The sequence below is a fragment of the Fusarium mangiferae genome (genome assembly GCF_900044065.1).
Source record: "Fusarium mangiferae strain MRC7560 genome assembly, contig: FMAN_scaffold001, whole genome shotgun sequence".
Classification (NCBI taxonomy): Eukaryota; Fungi; Ascomycota; class Sordariomycetes; order Hypocreales; family Nectriaceae; genus Fusarium; species Fusarium mangiferae.
This window is the reverse complement of record NW_024573921.1, coordinates 4,692,955-4,706,077: the sequence shown is the minus strand read 5'-3', so window position 1 is coordinate 4,706,077 and position 13,123 is coordinate 4,692,955. Positions and strand designations below refer to the sequence as shown.

General features: G+C 43.5%; 4 protein-coding genes across 4 annotated transcripts; 2 read left to right on the top strand and 2 right to left on the bottom strand.

The window, feature by feature from the left end:
• Nucleotides 1–2,493: 2,493 nt before the first annotated feature.
• FMAN_02061 (uncharacterized protein) lies at nt 2,494–3,540 on the bottom strand (the record flags this gene model as incomplete). The annotated part of the gene is made up of 1 exon (XM_041826089.1): nt 2,494–3,540. The coding sequence occupies one exon, from the start codon at nt 3,538–3,540 to the stop codon at nt 2,494–2,496; it is 1,047 nt and encodes a 348-aa protein (XP_041677419.1).
• Nucleotides 3,541–4,381: 841 nt separating this feature from the next.
• On the top strand, nt 4,382–5,404 carry FMAN_02060 (uncharacterized protein; the record flags this gene model as incomplete). The annotated part of the gene is made up of 1 exon (XM_041826078.1): nt 4,382–5,404. One exon carries the CDS (start codon nt 4,382–4,384, stop codon nt 5,402–5,404), a length of 1,023 nt encoding a protein of 340 aa, XP_041677418.1.
• Nucleotides 5,405–8,335: 2,931 nt separating this feature from the next.
• Nucleotides 8,336–9,778, top strand: FMAN_02059 (uncharacterized protein; the record flags this gene model as incomplete). Its single annotated transcript, XM_041826067.1, has 5 exons — nt 8,336–8,638; nt 8,686–9,024; nt 9,072–9,207; nt 9,260–9,460; nt 9,516–9,778. 5 exons carry the CDS (start codon nt 8,336–8,338, stop codon nt 9,776–9,778), a joined length of 1,242 nt encoding a protein of 413 aa, XP_041677417.1.
• Nucleotides 9,779–10,360: 582 nt separating this feature from the next.
• FMAN_02058 (uncharacterized protein) lies at nt 10,361–12,283 on the bottom strand (the record flags this gene model as incomplete). The annotated part of the gene is made up of 4 exons (XM_041826056.1): nt 10,361–11,457; nt 11,543–11,770; nt 11,825–11,921; nt 11,978–12,283. The coding sequence occupies 4 exons, from the start codon at nt 12,281–12,283 to the stop codon at nt 10,361–10,363; spliced, it is 1,728 nt and encodes a 575-aa protein (XP_041677416.1).
• Between the last annotated feature and the right edge of the window lie 840 nt (nt 12,284–13,123).

Sequence of the window (13,123 nt, the reverse complement as noted above, 5' to 3'; positions counted from 1 at the left end):
TATTTTTATAATAATTATTTCTTTTTTAATTTTAAAAAGTTTAATAATTTTTATATATAATATTTTAATAATCTTTTATTTTTATTTTTATTAATATATTTTTAGTTTTAATAAAAATAGTTAATAAATATTATTAAAGACTATTATTAAAGATTATTATTAAATTATTATAAAAGATATAATACTTATTAATATATTTTATATTAATACTTTATATATTTTATAAATATAAACTTAATATAAATTAAATTACCTTTTTAAAAACTTAATTATTATAAAAGTATTATTAATTTAATATTAATTATTTTAATATTAATTAATTTATAATAAAGTGCATTATAATTATATTAATATTTAATTATTAAGTAAAATTTATAAAGCCTTTATTTTATATATAATATAATTATTAAAGTTATAATATATTTTTACTTAATAATTTTTATAAATACTACTTAAAAAATATTATTAAGTAATTAATAATTAATTAATAATACTCTTTAATATTATAATAATATTTAATATAATAATAACTTTAAATTATTTATAAAGCTATATTTTTAAATTTTTATTTCTTTTATTAAAAATATAAAAGCACCTTATAAAACTTATAGTCTTTATATATCTCTTATTGCCTTATATAATACTATTACTTAATTAACTTTATAATACAGTTAGGTATATAGCTAATACTAAAAAACACTTAGCACTATATAAAGTAATAATAGGAAGTAAGGTAAAACTACACTACTAGGTTTACAACACAGGGTTTAATAGTATTAAGAGTTATATAGACACTGTAACATTATGTCTGTCCTGATTTAATGCTATTTTAGAGAATTGGGGGTTTGAAAGGCGGCTGTCATAAAGTCGCTCTGCACTTCGCCACTGGCTCGCCCATTCTCACTCTCAATTAGGTCAGGGCAAAGGAGACTAATCTAAGGGGCCATAACCGCACCTTTCAAGGGTGGCTTGGAACCGTAACGTTACATGCCACGTTAAAGCAAGCCAGGGAGCCAGTTAGTTGGAGCCGTAAGCTTAGGGCGTTGGGTTCACCGGACCAGTAGTTACGTATTGTGAAAAGTGGATCAATGTTACATTATTTCGATAATTAGTTTAATTGTGTCTTATCGCTGAGTTGGACATAAACGCCACGTTGATTAGTTAGTGGAGCGTCTGCTTAGCACTCTTTATAATGTAATAGATCAGAAGAAATAGAATTATAGATTAAACTTCAAATTTCTATACAATAACTGTCTGACCCTGTCTGAGAAAGTTTTGCTACCTTAACTGCCTTTGCACAGGAAATCTCAGTTTTTATATGCCCCTGGATCCAAAATGGCCACTTATAAGTCTGGAAGTATTAATCTGGCTATAGCCAATTAGCGCCTGCTCCTAAAGGGATGGATATATTAGGGCATTTTACTATTTGGCTTGAACTTTAGATACTATGCCACCCTAACCACTTAAGTTATCCTAGTGTTAATTATATCTTTTTGTAAGACCTTGCCTTGCCGCTTTCTATTTCTAATACGCAGATGTCGTTGCTAATTTTGAGTCACTTAACAAGCAGTTGCTCCGGAATGTATAATGCTTTGTCTGGACTTAGTGGCGACGGCCGACTTGACGCCAATATTATAAACAAGGCGAGCATCGCAATTTACTCTACCTTTGCCTCTATGGCCTTTTTTGGCGGCATTATCTGCAGCTTAATTGGCGAACAGTGCACCGTATTACTGAGAAGGTGGGGGTATGAATGGATTTATTATTAGATAAAAAGATATGTGAAGTCGAGTTCTGATGATTTAACAGTTGCCTGCTCTACGTTGGTGCCTTCCTGTCCTATAATATTAACCAAAACGGAACTTTTGTTATTGTGGCTGACGCGCTTTTGGGTACTGATATCGGTTTTTTGTGGATGGCTGAAGGCAGTATGATGATGATCTATGTTGGTAAAGATCAGAAAGGCCATCATGTTGCCATCTTCTGGGCCATTTTTAACATAGGCGCTGTTATTGGTAGTCTAGTGCCTTTGATCCAGAATGCCAGTTCTATCCATTTGTCTATGGGGAATGGTATTTACGTAGGCTTTCTGGATTTTATAATTGTCGAATGTCTTTCCTCTTTGGCCCTTGTTAAGATAAGGAACGTTATAGAAATCGGCTTAGCAATTCAATTTTCTGTTGAGGAAGCTGTGGAGCCCGTATCTTCTAGTGCTGTGCCATATGATGTGACAAGCTGGTGGCCATAGCCTTCAGAGGCATTGGGTGATGTCTTCTCGATATGGTCGACATGCGTTACGATATGATACTAACTGAAGACAATGTGCTTCATTGATTTCACTACTACTTATTTACGCTCGAGAACCCTTACTACCTTTTGGACCTAAGCCTTTCAGTTTCCTTCTGTCATCAAGGTGTTGGGGATCATCCCAGAATCGATAACGTTCCTCGGCAGCAGATATGGTCTTCCCACGAGTCGTCCGAGATCTCGCTTTCATAGATCTACAGCATTGTTTTCTTTTCTCGATGTCTCTGCCGCAATGGCAACAGCAAGGGATTGTACGGCATCGTCCATATGTTGAGAAAGATCCCAGTCGCCCCGGATAGCGTTCAGCAAAAACGCTTGCTGTCGGGCACAAAGCTCGGCGAAACTTGGCTCATTTAACATGGAGAGATCTTTCTCACCTCCGTCAACACTTGCCACCCGGATGCTGGCTGATCTAGTCACTTTCTCCATTGCTGCAGAGCCAGGCTGGTCGTCCTGAATCATAGATACCGAGCCCTTGGGCCCCATGACATCCCTAATGGTGCATCCAATTTTTGATATCATGGGACCTAGGCTAGCTTCGTACCAACCAACGGAACCATCAGCAAAAGTGATCTGTAGATGCCCATAGTTGACTTCGTCTTGTCCAAGATCATGGGCCAGACGCACACCCATACCTCGGACCTGGACCGGTCGGCTCTTCGTAATCTGAAGCATCACATCTACATAATGAACTCCTGAGTCAACGATTGGACTGTTATCTTTTAGGACTCGCTGATGAATGTCCCAGAGTTTGCCGCGGGACTTCTGGTTCAGACTAATACGGATGACGTAGGGCGGACCGAGGAGGCGGGCTTGCTTGATAAACTCGGCCCAACTTGGGTGATGTCTCAAGATGTAGCCAACCACAAGCTTCTTGTGTACCCGCTTCGCGGCATCCACCACTCGCTGCGCCTCTGCAAGGGTTGACGCAAGAGGTTTCTCCACAAATACATGCGCTCCCGCCTCCATAGCCGCCATCGCATAGTGTGCATGGCTATCGGTATGGGTGTTGATGGCCACAATGTCGGGCTTTAGTGCAAGCGCCGACTCGAGATCTATAAAGTGGAGGCTTTTGTATTCTTTCAGTTCAACAGGTAATTCGGGAACATTGCGTGTCAATACGCCAACAACGTGAAAGTGTGGGCTCTGATGGTATGCCAGAAGATGACTGCTGCCCATCTGGCCAACGCCGATGACAAGCACTGTGAGGGGTTTCGGGGTCGTCGACGCCATAGTGATTGATGAGTAATAGCCAATGATCAACGAGTCTTTCAAGGAAGAAGACACTGTGATGTGCTAAAATAGAGATTGCTTACTTCGTGAACAGGAATGTGTATCCGACTTATGGGACAGACAAGTCTGTGCAATAGAGTAAACTAATCGTGAGTATCGTCATTCTCAGCAACGACGTATCGGGCGGTGTGGACGAAGCCGGGAAACGTTGCACTGGTTGAAGACCATGGATCTTTGGTAGTCGAGGCACAAACCTGGACATATGCGCGCTACTAGTAACGTAACGAACAATATTGGTGAGGTCAGAGGAAGGCCTCAATAATTGAAAGCAGCTACTTCATAGCCTTATCTACCAAAAGTTTCTATAACGCTAACAAAATGACACGGAGGGTACTGATTGGGTCACCAAGCAATGACAACCTACACAGTGTCTGAATACGGCCCCCTCCATTTTGTGCATCCAATCTGAGGCATGCTTCAAGGAAGCCCCGCAGCTTAAGATCCTATTCAGAATTCACGCTCGACGCGCGTCAGTTCATTGTAGATTGAGCTTCTTGGTCAACCCAGCTTTTAGCTCGGATCCGGAAAGTTTCGTGTCGTTAGCGAATAAATGCCACATATCGTCCGACGTTACATCTGATGGTTTGCGATCGGGCCTAAGGGTCACGGGACGCACTTCAGTGCATCAGTGGCCATGATCCTTGCAACCGCATAACATGAAAAGACAACCCCAATTCGGTTTTCGACACATTCAGTCTGAAGTCAGTACCAGTTCAACTGGCATTTCGCTATCGCGCTCAACAGTCATACCAACACTGTTTATCCTCCTTATCACCGCACCATGAAGTCATCCAATATTATTTTTCCCAAACAGGGTCAGGTGCAACTAGCCCTTGAAGATGTCCCCGACCCCCAGGACGACCAAGTGCTTTGCACAGCGATCGCCTCCTTAGTCAGCATAGGCACGGAATCCACTTGCCTGAAGGGAGTATACGAGAAAGGCACATATTGGGAAGAATACATTCAATATCCATTTGCGCCGGGATACAGCATGGTTGCTGTCGTGGCCAAGGTTGGACCGGGTGTGTCAAAATTCAAACAAGGTGACCGTGTCACGTCGCTGGCCACCCATGCACAGCACTTTCTTATGAGTCAAGATGACTTATTCGCTGTCCCCGACGACATCACAGATGACGAAGCTGTCTGGACTACACTCGCTAGGACCACACAGTTGGGGGTGAGGCGAGCCCAATTGGTCATGGGGGAGAGCGTTTGCGTGGTGGGACTGGGCATCCTGGGTCAACTGGTCACGCAGTATTTGGCATTGAGCGGCGCAAGGCAGATCATTGCTATTGACCTCTCGCGAACACGACTGGATTTAGCAAAGAGCCACGGAGCAACACACACCATTTGCTTGCCAGTGGAGGAGGCGATCGCTGAGGTCAAGTCGATCACGGGTGGGAGGATGACAGACGTCGCCTTTGACGTAACTGGTTTTCCTTCCGTTCTGGCAGGTGCTACACGACTTGTAAGGAAGCTTGGCAGGGTGGTCTTGCTTGGAGATAGCGCAACGCCTTCTCAGCAAAACATCGGTCCAAGGATTGTTGGGGATTCCATCGCAATATTGGGCGTGCATGGACTACTGTACCCTCGAGAAGAGAGCCCTTTCAACATATGGACGGCGGAGAACATGAATTCCCTGTTTTTCCACTACATCAGGAGTAAGAAGATGCAGGTCATGGCGCTGTTGACTCATCGACGATCGCCGCAGGATGCGGAGGAGATTTACACATCTTTAGTTAGGAACGACGACGTCTTGGGTGTGGTTCTTGATTGGAGTTCTCTGAAACAAGGAGATGTCTAGGGACGAACGAAATCCATGCAGGGAATCTTGTAGCAGACGAAGGCTATTGGATGGTGGCGGAGAATGTCAAGGCCACTTTCCCACCTGTTCGTAAGAGTTCTAGCTCAAAACACTGCCGAATCCGGCTTTTGATCGACGCAAGACCGGTTGCGGCTACGTTCATTTGTAATCTCACTTGCCGTACCGTCCCCATATGCCCGTTACACGATGCCGCTCCTGCTGCACAGTACGGCTGGTAAGTTTGCCAATACGGGTCATCCTATGGAAGTTCAGAACGAACAATACAAAGAAGCCATGCGATGCCCGGTGCTTGATCGCAATCAGCCGCTGCTAAGTTGCTAAGTGCTAAGATTCCGTCGGTCACAAGGGCAAGTACAGTTTGGACATCATGATTCAAAGTAGTTTCGCGGCCAGGCCACCACACCAGGGCACGTCTAGTAGACAAGAGATATCATGCTAACCAGGACGACCCGTCGCGACTACATAGCCCCACAGCAAATTGTTCGTAGACACTTAGTCTTTTTCGCGCACACAAGTTTCATTCCCAGAGGGAATGAAACTGACATAGAATGAATGGCGTGCTTGGGAATAACTTCGGATCTCAGTTTCTTCCGGAACCGCTCTACTCTCTTTTCCTTCTGCTCTTAATTTCTTTTCTTTTGATTTGAATAAGCCAGATTTATATCGGACTTTGGAACTTGTATTCCTCAACTTCATTCCATGCTCGCTAGGAGCGAGAAGCCATCTGGTCTGGCACTAGGTCTGGTGAAACATACCGAACTGTGAAACTTGCCGTACCTTCTGGGTATAACATCGCACGATTCGCTGTCTGGGCGAGTATCAGTGGGATTGACTGACCCATCTTCAACTGGATCAAATTGAAGGGCTCGCCCTTGTTGTTTGATGCTTCGATCGGCGAGTTGGGTCCAAGTCGCACGACGTTAAGGAGCTTCTGTTTAATAGATTATCTCTATTTAGACTTTTATAAATTTTAGTTTATTAATTATTAATAGAACTTCTTTATATTAATTAAGCTTAATATATATTAAATTTATTATAAAGATAAATAATACTTTAATAATTACTAAATATTACAGCCTATATAATCTATTAATAATAAACTTAAATATAACTTAATGTATTTATAGTTAAAGAATTTAACTATTAAATAATTAAGAGTTATTATAATATATATATATAATATAGCTATAAGGGTTATATTATATTAATTTAATAAAGTTTTCCTGCCTAAAAGGTAATAAATATTTAAATTATAATAAACTTTTAAGATATTTAAATATCTTTTAAGGCTAATATATAATTTTAAAAAAAATTTAAAAATAAAAGTTAATATTTTTTATATAATTTATAATAAACTTATAATTAACTATAGGCCTTGAAGTAATATTATATATTATAGGCTTTAAAATAGGCTTATTTTATCCTAAATATAGCCTATAAGATCTATAGACTTAATTACCCAGGCAATATAGATTCTATAGAGTTGTCTAACTTTAGCAGTCTGCATTCTATATATTGCATTACGGTTATAGTAGTTAACAGTTTAGTGCTTAATGCAAGCCAAAAGATCGACTTAGCTAGTACAGGTAGTATGTTAGGCTGTAAAGAAGTTTGCTAGCATATCTTTTGTATAAAGTATTACCTGTACGACCTATCAGAAAGTACCAAAATTCATGTGCGTGTATATAGCTCGGAGTAGCGGGGATTATACTTTAACGGTTAAGAGCATCCACAATGGCTCTAGGACGCCTATTTTCTTATGCAACGAGTTGGTCGAGCAGTTCATCGACAGGCTTGAAAGCGACAGGATCACTCATATCGATCGGTCGACAAGCAACCAAGTGGAGCATGTAAAGATCACGATGCGAACGTGTGAAAAGCCGAAGTTATGGCGTATCTCAGGTCTCCTATATCCGGCGCATGGATTGATGTATCAGACCGCTGGCTATCACGAGTATGCCGTGGGGATATGCCGGCCACCTTGACAGTAGCGAGATCTTGTTAATCCGAGACATGGGGTCTGTTCGGTGGCGTATCCTGTAGTGGATCATTCCCTTTCCGCTCCATGCCGACACTGCAATGCGGAAGCTGACATTCCGCCACAGCCAATTACTACAATCCCCACGTCGTCCTAAGTATATTACTAAAACCAGAGAGACGCCGTCCAGGAGCACCAAAACTAAGAACACGCACACGCACACATACAATTAAGATGCCGTCAGGATCGGAGTGGTCATTTGTTTGTTAGTTTGTGGTGGGCTGGCCATGACAATTGAGAATGAAGGCAATACAACGGACGCAGGCCAGCCCCCAGGCAGAGCCTTGCACTGCAGGATCAGGCATAGTCAGTTTAGGAATAGGTTATTAGGTATAGTTAATCCTGATAAGCTTACTTGTTTACTGATAAGCTTACTTGTTACTTTATACCCCTGTAACATTACTGTCTATTTTAGTTACAGTCCGATGTGTAAGCCCCACCTTAGTTGTTTCTCAACTTCTCGGCGGGTAAATGATCAAATAGTTGCCTGTCGATCAGGTCAAGGACAATACGCTCCGAGACTATAATTGCGAAAGGTGATGCGTTACTTGACGCCATGTTTGTTCTCCGTGGTCTTTTAACAATAGTTCCTCTGTTGATCTCTCAAAAAGTGCGACCTTCCGTTCTAGGGTGCATCGGCCAATAGACCGTTTAGGAAGCTGTGCCAAGTCTGATAGCCAAAGCCCAGTCCGGCACCTATTGCGTGATATATCCCGCCAATAAGTCAGTCTGCCAAGAAATGGGAACGGCACCTAGAAACCGTTGTATGATGGTCTTGATATGACTATAAATCGCAGCCAGAGGCCATAGAATATCTCTTCTCAATATCAACTCCATCACCACTTTCCCAATCATCTTTCTCTTTGTAAACGATGGCTAGCCTCATTCGTCTCGCTCTCTACCTGGGAGCTCTTCTGCCTGCTGCTCTTGCTGCCCCCACCGCACCCACCAAGGGCTCAGACGTGATTCCCGGGAAATACATCATCACCCTCAAATCTTCTGCTTCCTCTGCCAAAGTCGAGTCTCACCTTCAGTGGGTTGGTGATGTTCATCGCCGCAGCCTTTCTAAGCGCGACACTGCTGGTATCGAGCATACCTTCAACATCAAAAACTGGAATGCCTACGCTGGACAGTTCGATGAGGACACTATCAAGGAAATTGAGGCCAGTCCTGAGGTAATCTTTAACGATCCAACCTCAGACTGCTGCTTACAAGAGACAAGGTTGCTTTCGTCGAACCTGACAAGGTTGTCAAGCTCAGCTTCGAAGAATCCAGCGAGTTGTCTGATAGGGCCCTGACCACCCAGTCAGGAGCTCCTTGGGGTCTTGGAACGATCTCGCACCGCACTTCTGGTTCAACTAGCTACATCTACGATACTTCTGCTGGCGAGGGCTCTTATGCCTATGTCGTCGACAGTGGTGTTTTAATCTCTCACTCGCAGTTCGGCGGCCGCGCTGTTGCCGGATATAGCATCTTTTCGGGAGCTAACACTGATACTCTTGGACACGGGACTCATGTTGCTGGCACTATTGCAGGCTCAACCTATGGTGTTGCTAAGAAGGTTAGTACGTATAGCTGTATCCGATAAGTCCATGCTAACGTCGATAGGCGAATATTGTTTCCGTCAAGGTCTTCCAGGGAGCAGAGGGAACTGATTCTGGTGTTCTCGCTGGTTTCAACTGGGCTGTCAACGATATCACTTCCAAGGGCCGCGCCGGCAAGGCCGTTATTAATCTTTCTCTGGGTATGACGAATCCTGCTGTTTCAGGAAGCACTTCCACTAACAACTGATCTAGGTGGCGACGCATCTCAAGCTTGGGTAACTGCTATTGACGCTGCTTATAACTCAGGTGTGCTCTCTGTTGTCGCTGCCGGAAACGGTGACGAGGATGGAAACCCACTACCCGTATCGAGTCAATCCCCTGCCAATGCTGCCAACGCCATCACTGTTGCTGCTCTCACCTCTGCCTGGAGACCTACTTCATTCACAAACTACGGTATGACTAGCCCTATCCCTCTTGATCTGAGAAATGATTGACTTACTATTTAAAGGTGCTGGTGTCGATATCTTTGCTCCCGGGCAAGGAATTCTCTCTGCGTGGATTGGCTCCAACAGCGCTACTAACTCTATCAGTGGTACATCTATGGCTTCTCCCCATGTTGCTGGTCTTGCTCTCTACCTCAAGGTTCTCGAGGGTCTTACTACACCAGCTTCTGTCGCAAGCCGAATTAAGGCCCTTGGAACCTCCGGAAAGATCACTGGTACCCTCTCTGGCAGTCCTAATCTGATTGCCTACAATGGCAACAGCGCTTGAGTTTGATAGAGTACAGCAGGGTATCATAGCTCTGGTCAGACCATTATAAGTTCTTGCAACACCGTAGAGTGTTATTGGAATAAAGACAGGTTACATTACTTGCAACTCATCTCTCGCCTTTGCCAATAAATCCAAGTCCAGATCCTTCCGCAGCCTACCCTAACGTAATGCATATTTCTAATCAGGACTTAAGAAGGACCTACCCCAGAATGGAATATTCCAGTCAGGGCCCAGTCAACCAATATATCGGTCAACGATAAATCAGCCTCTTGGAGGCTAAAGGAAGTAACATCACATAAAGTGCGACAAGACATTGTTTCAAAGGACACCTTGTCTCATTTGTTTCCATACCGCAAGTTCACATCAACTTCTTCGGGACACCATTCACCGAGAATCAATTCCCTGTGCATGCCACTGATGAGCCTATCAACAAACCCACTGGCCTCAGCTAAATTGATCCTTTTGCTGTGGATCTCTGAACAAACCCGCTTGTAATCCATAAGTAAATTACAACCGATAAAGTTCTCAGTTTATCTAATAAACTGCTTCTTTAATAACTTGACCCATAGCTTTAAGCAACAATCATGAAGCAAACCTGAAATCCAGCCTTTTGTTTCCTTGATCAGTTGTTGTCTTGAGATAATTAACTCTCTCCTCTCTGGTCATGCCTTCCCAGATCTTGTCTCTTTTGTTATTCTCCCTAACATAATAGAGCTTGATAAGGATATAGATCAAGATATTATAACCCAAGACTCCAAGTAGCGCTTTGTTTCCAGTATAATAGTATGGCGCGTCGTTCTTGCGGTAGATCTGTGAAGATATAATGCTCGACATTTGAACGCTCATGTTATAGAGCGAAGAGCCAACAGTACGGGTGCGGACAGATCCGGCATTGCGGGACGTCAAGGCCACAAGAATCGCATGAGGGTAGGGAGCGCCAACAAGAAGTGTAGACAGAGTCCATTTTGCCCATTTCCATCCTGGAAAGACGGGAGGCAAAACTACAAGGGAAACCAGAAGTGGCAAGGACCATAGTTGGCCGATAACACCGAGAAGAACACGCTGGTTGATCCTTTCGGATACCCAGGTCCAGAACAGTAGCTGTATAATGAACAGGGTATATGCCGGGATTGTAAGAAGGTTGGTATGGAAAGTATCGAAACCAAGGGCCTTGCATGTGAGTGTGATGTATGCTTGGGGAGGCGCATTAGGAATACCCCAGGAAAGACCGATGAGATAGATAGGCCACATATGGTAGTCAGAGAGAGCTTCCCAGATCAGGCTGCCCGTTAAGCCCTGACGGTTATGCATGGTAGCCTTGCCAGGATCATCCCGAAGAACTCGCGTAACCATGATGATCTCTTCGCGTTCAGAGAACCATCCGGACCTGGGTCGAAGTAATCCTTTCCAGCCTGTTCGAGAAGTCTGCGTGGGGGATGGCGGTAGGTAGAAAAAGGTCAATATACCGATCAGTGCAGTAAATGAGCCCTCAATCACGAACAGATATCGCCATCCTTCATGTAACCCACTATGGCCCCGGAGGTGGAGAATACCGTATGCTAAAAAGGCACCAATAATCTGCGTGCCTTGGTATGATGTCCAGAACCAACTTAGGCGTCTAGGAAGCTCGACATTCTTGTAAAAGTACGAAAGATAAAGAATGGTGTCAGGGATGAAGCCTGGAGGTATACAAGTCAGCGGCTCATGATGCCAAATGAGGATAATACAGGCTAAGAGCGACATCCTGTGTTGATTTATAATTACCTCCTTCGAGCATTCCAAGCAACCAGCGGCAGATAAAGAAGCTGGTCTTTCCCTGAAGCGCAGCCTGTGACATTGCCACGACACTCCATAGTACCATCTGGATAGGGATCCAGACGTCTGGTCCCAGCTTTTTCCCAATGACTTGTGACGGGAGCTCTGCGAATAAGAACGAACAGTAAAATATCGTCATGCCATTATTGTAGTCATTTGTCGTGAGACCGAGATCATCTGGACTGAGTTAGTGCTGTTGGGGATACAATTGACTGTCGACCGTGAGCTTACTTAGCATGCCATCCGAAAGAGCTTGGACGATATTGCCACGGTCCAGCTGGAGAGCAAAGAACATAATGCAGGCAGGAAGTGCGATAAACCAGTCAAGCTACCATCGGAATTAGTATCGCTGTTCATGTAATCCATGTTACGTTAGTGACATACCCGTCTTACTAGCTTCTCCTCCTCCTGGGACTCCCACGTCGCAGAAGGCTCGAAGCGGTGGGCGCCTTCGAAGCCATCGACTATTTTGTAGATATCCACCGCTTCCGGAGCAGCAAAGACATTCTGATGGCTGTTCACAATCTCACTATGTAGGGAAGCTGTGTCAGAGCCTGTTGAGTAGCCTTCGTCGACTGGTACGTGGCTGACATCTTTGCCGAAGAGATGGTACCACCTGTAACGCTTGACAGGCTGAGTCGTGAAATCTCCAGCGGGATGGGATTCGGCAAGGCCTTCTTTACTAGACATTGTCAATGAATCTTTTGTCGAACTCTGGCTGTCTCTTGTCTAAGATAAAGCCAAATACAGTAGGAAGTCTGATTTTATATATTCTAGTCTCTGCGGCCATTATCCCTCTTTCCAGCAGGCCAGAGAGAGGTGAAAAGCCAAAGTGCCGTGTTATCCGAGAAGTATCTATTGCGTGATGCGATAAAGCTGGGTGATAGGATTTTAGGGGAAGTGTTGGCAGGGCCAGATGAGGCTATCTTAGATAGATACATATTAAGCCTCAGATAATAAGTCTAATTAGTTATAAGTGGCGCAAAGTGGCCATGGTGCTATTGAGTGCGGGATTTGCGTGATAACTTGCGTGATTAGCACTAGTGTTTTGTTACTGGCTGCTAGGCTACTACATTAGTGAAGAATCAGTTTCTGGCTAATTTAATAAGTAAACAGGAATTAAAATGTTATAAACAGGACTTAAGGCGTCTTGTGTCTTTTTCGATGTGCATTATAAAAATTTTGCCTATCTTTTGCAGAGGACTCATAGTGCCAGCCACTGGCGCTGTCAATAAGGTCTCTCTATTAGTCCCACCAAGCAGGATGACTCCCAGATTCTAGGCGGATTATCAATGCCAAAGACGAAGTCAGTCTCGTTAGTAAAAGACTTCTTTTAAGTAATAAATATCTTGTCAGTCTTTTTGCCGGCATCGAAATCTGCATGGCGTTACTAGTATAATTCGTTTATAGATACAGACCCTCTTGTGATAAAAGTGACTTTGTCGGTGCATATATTGACCACGGCCGAGGAAACTCTTCAATACCGTCGCTATTCTTTTAGCTGCACCATCCAGTCAGCTCAACACTACG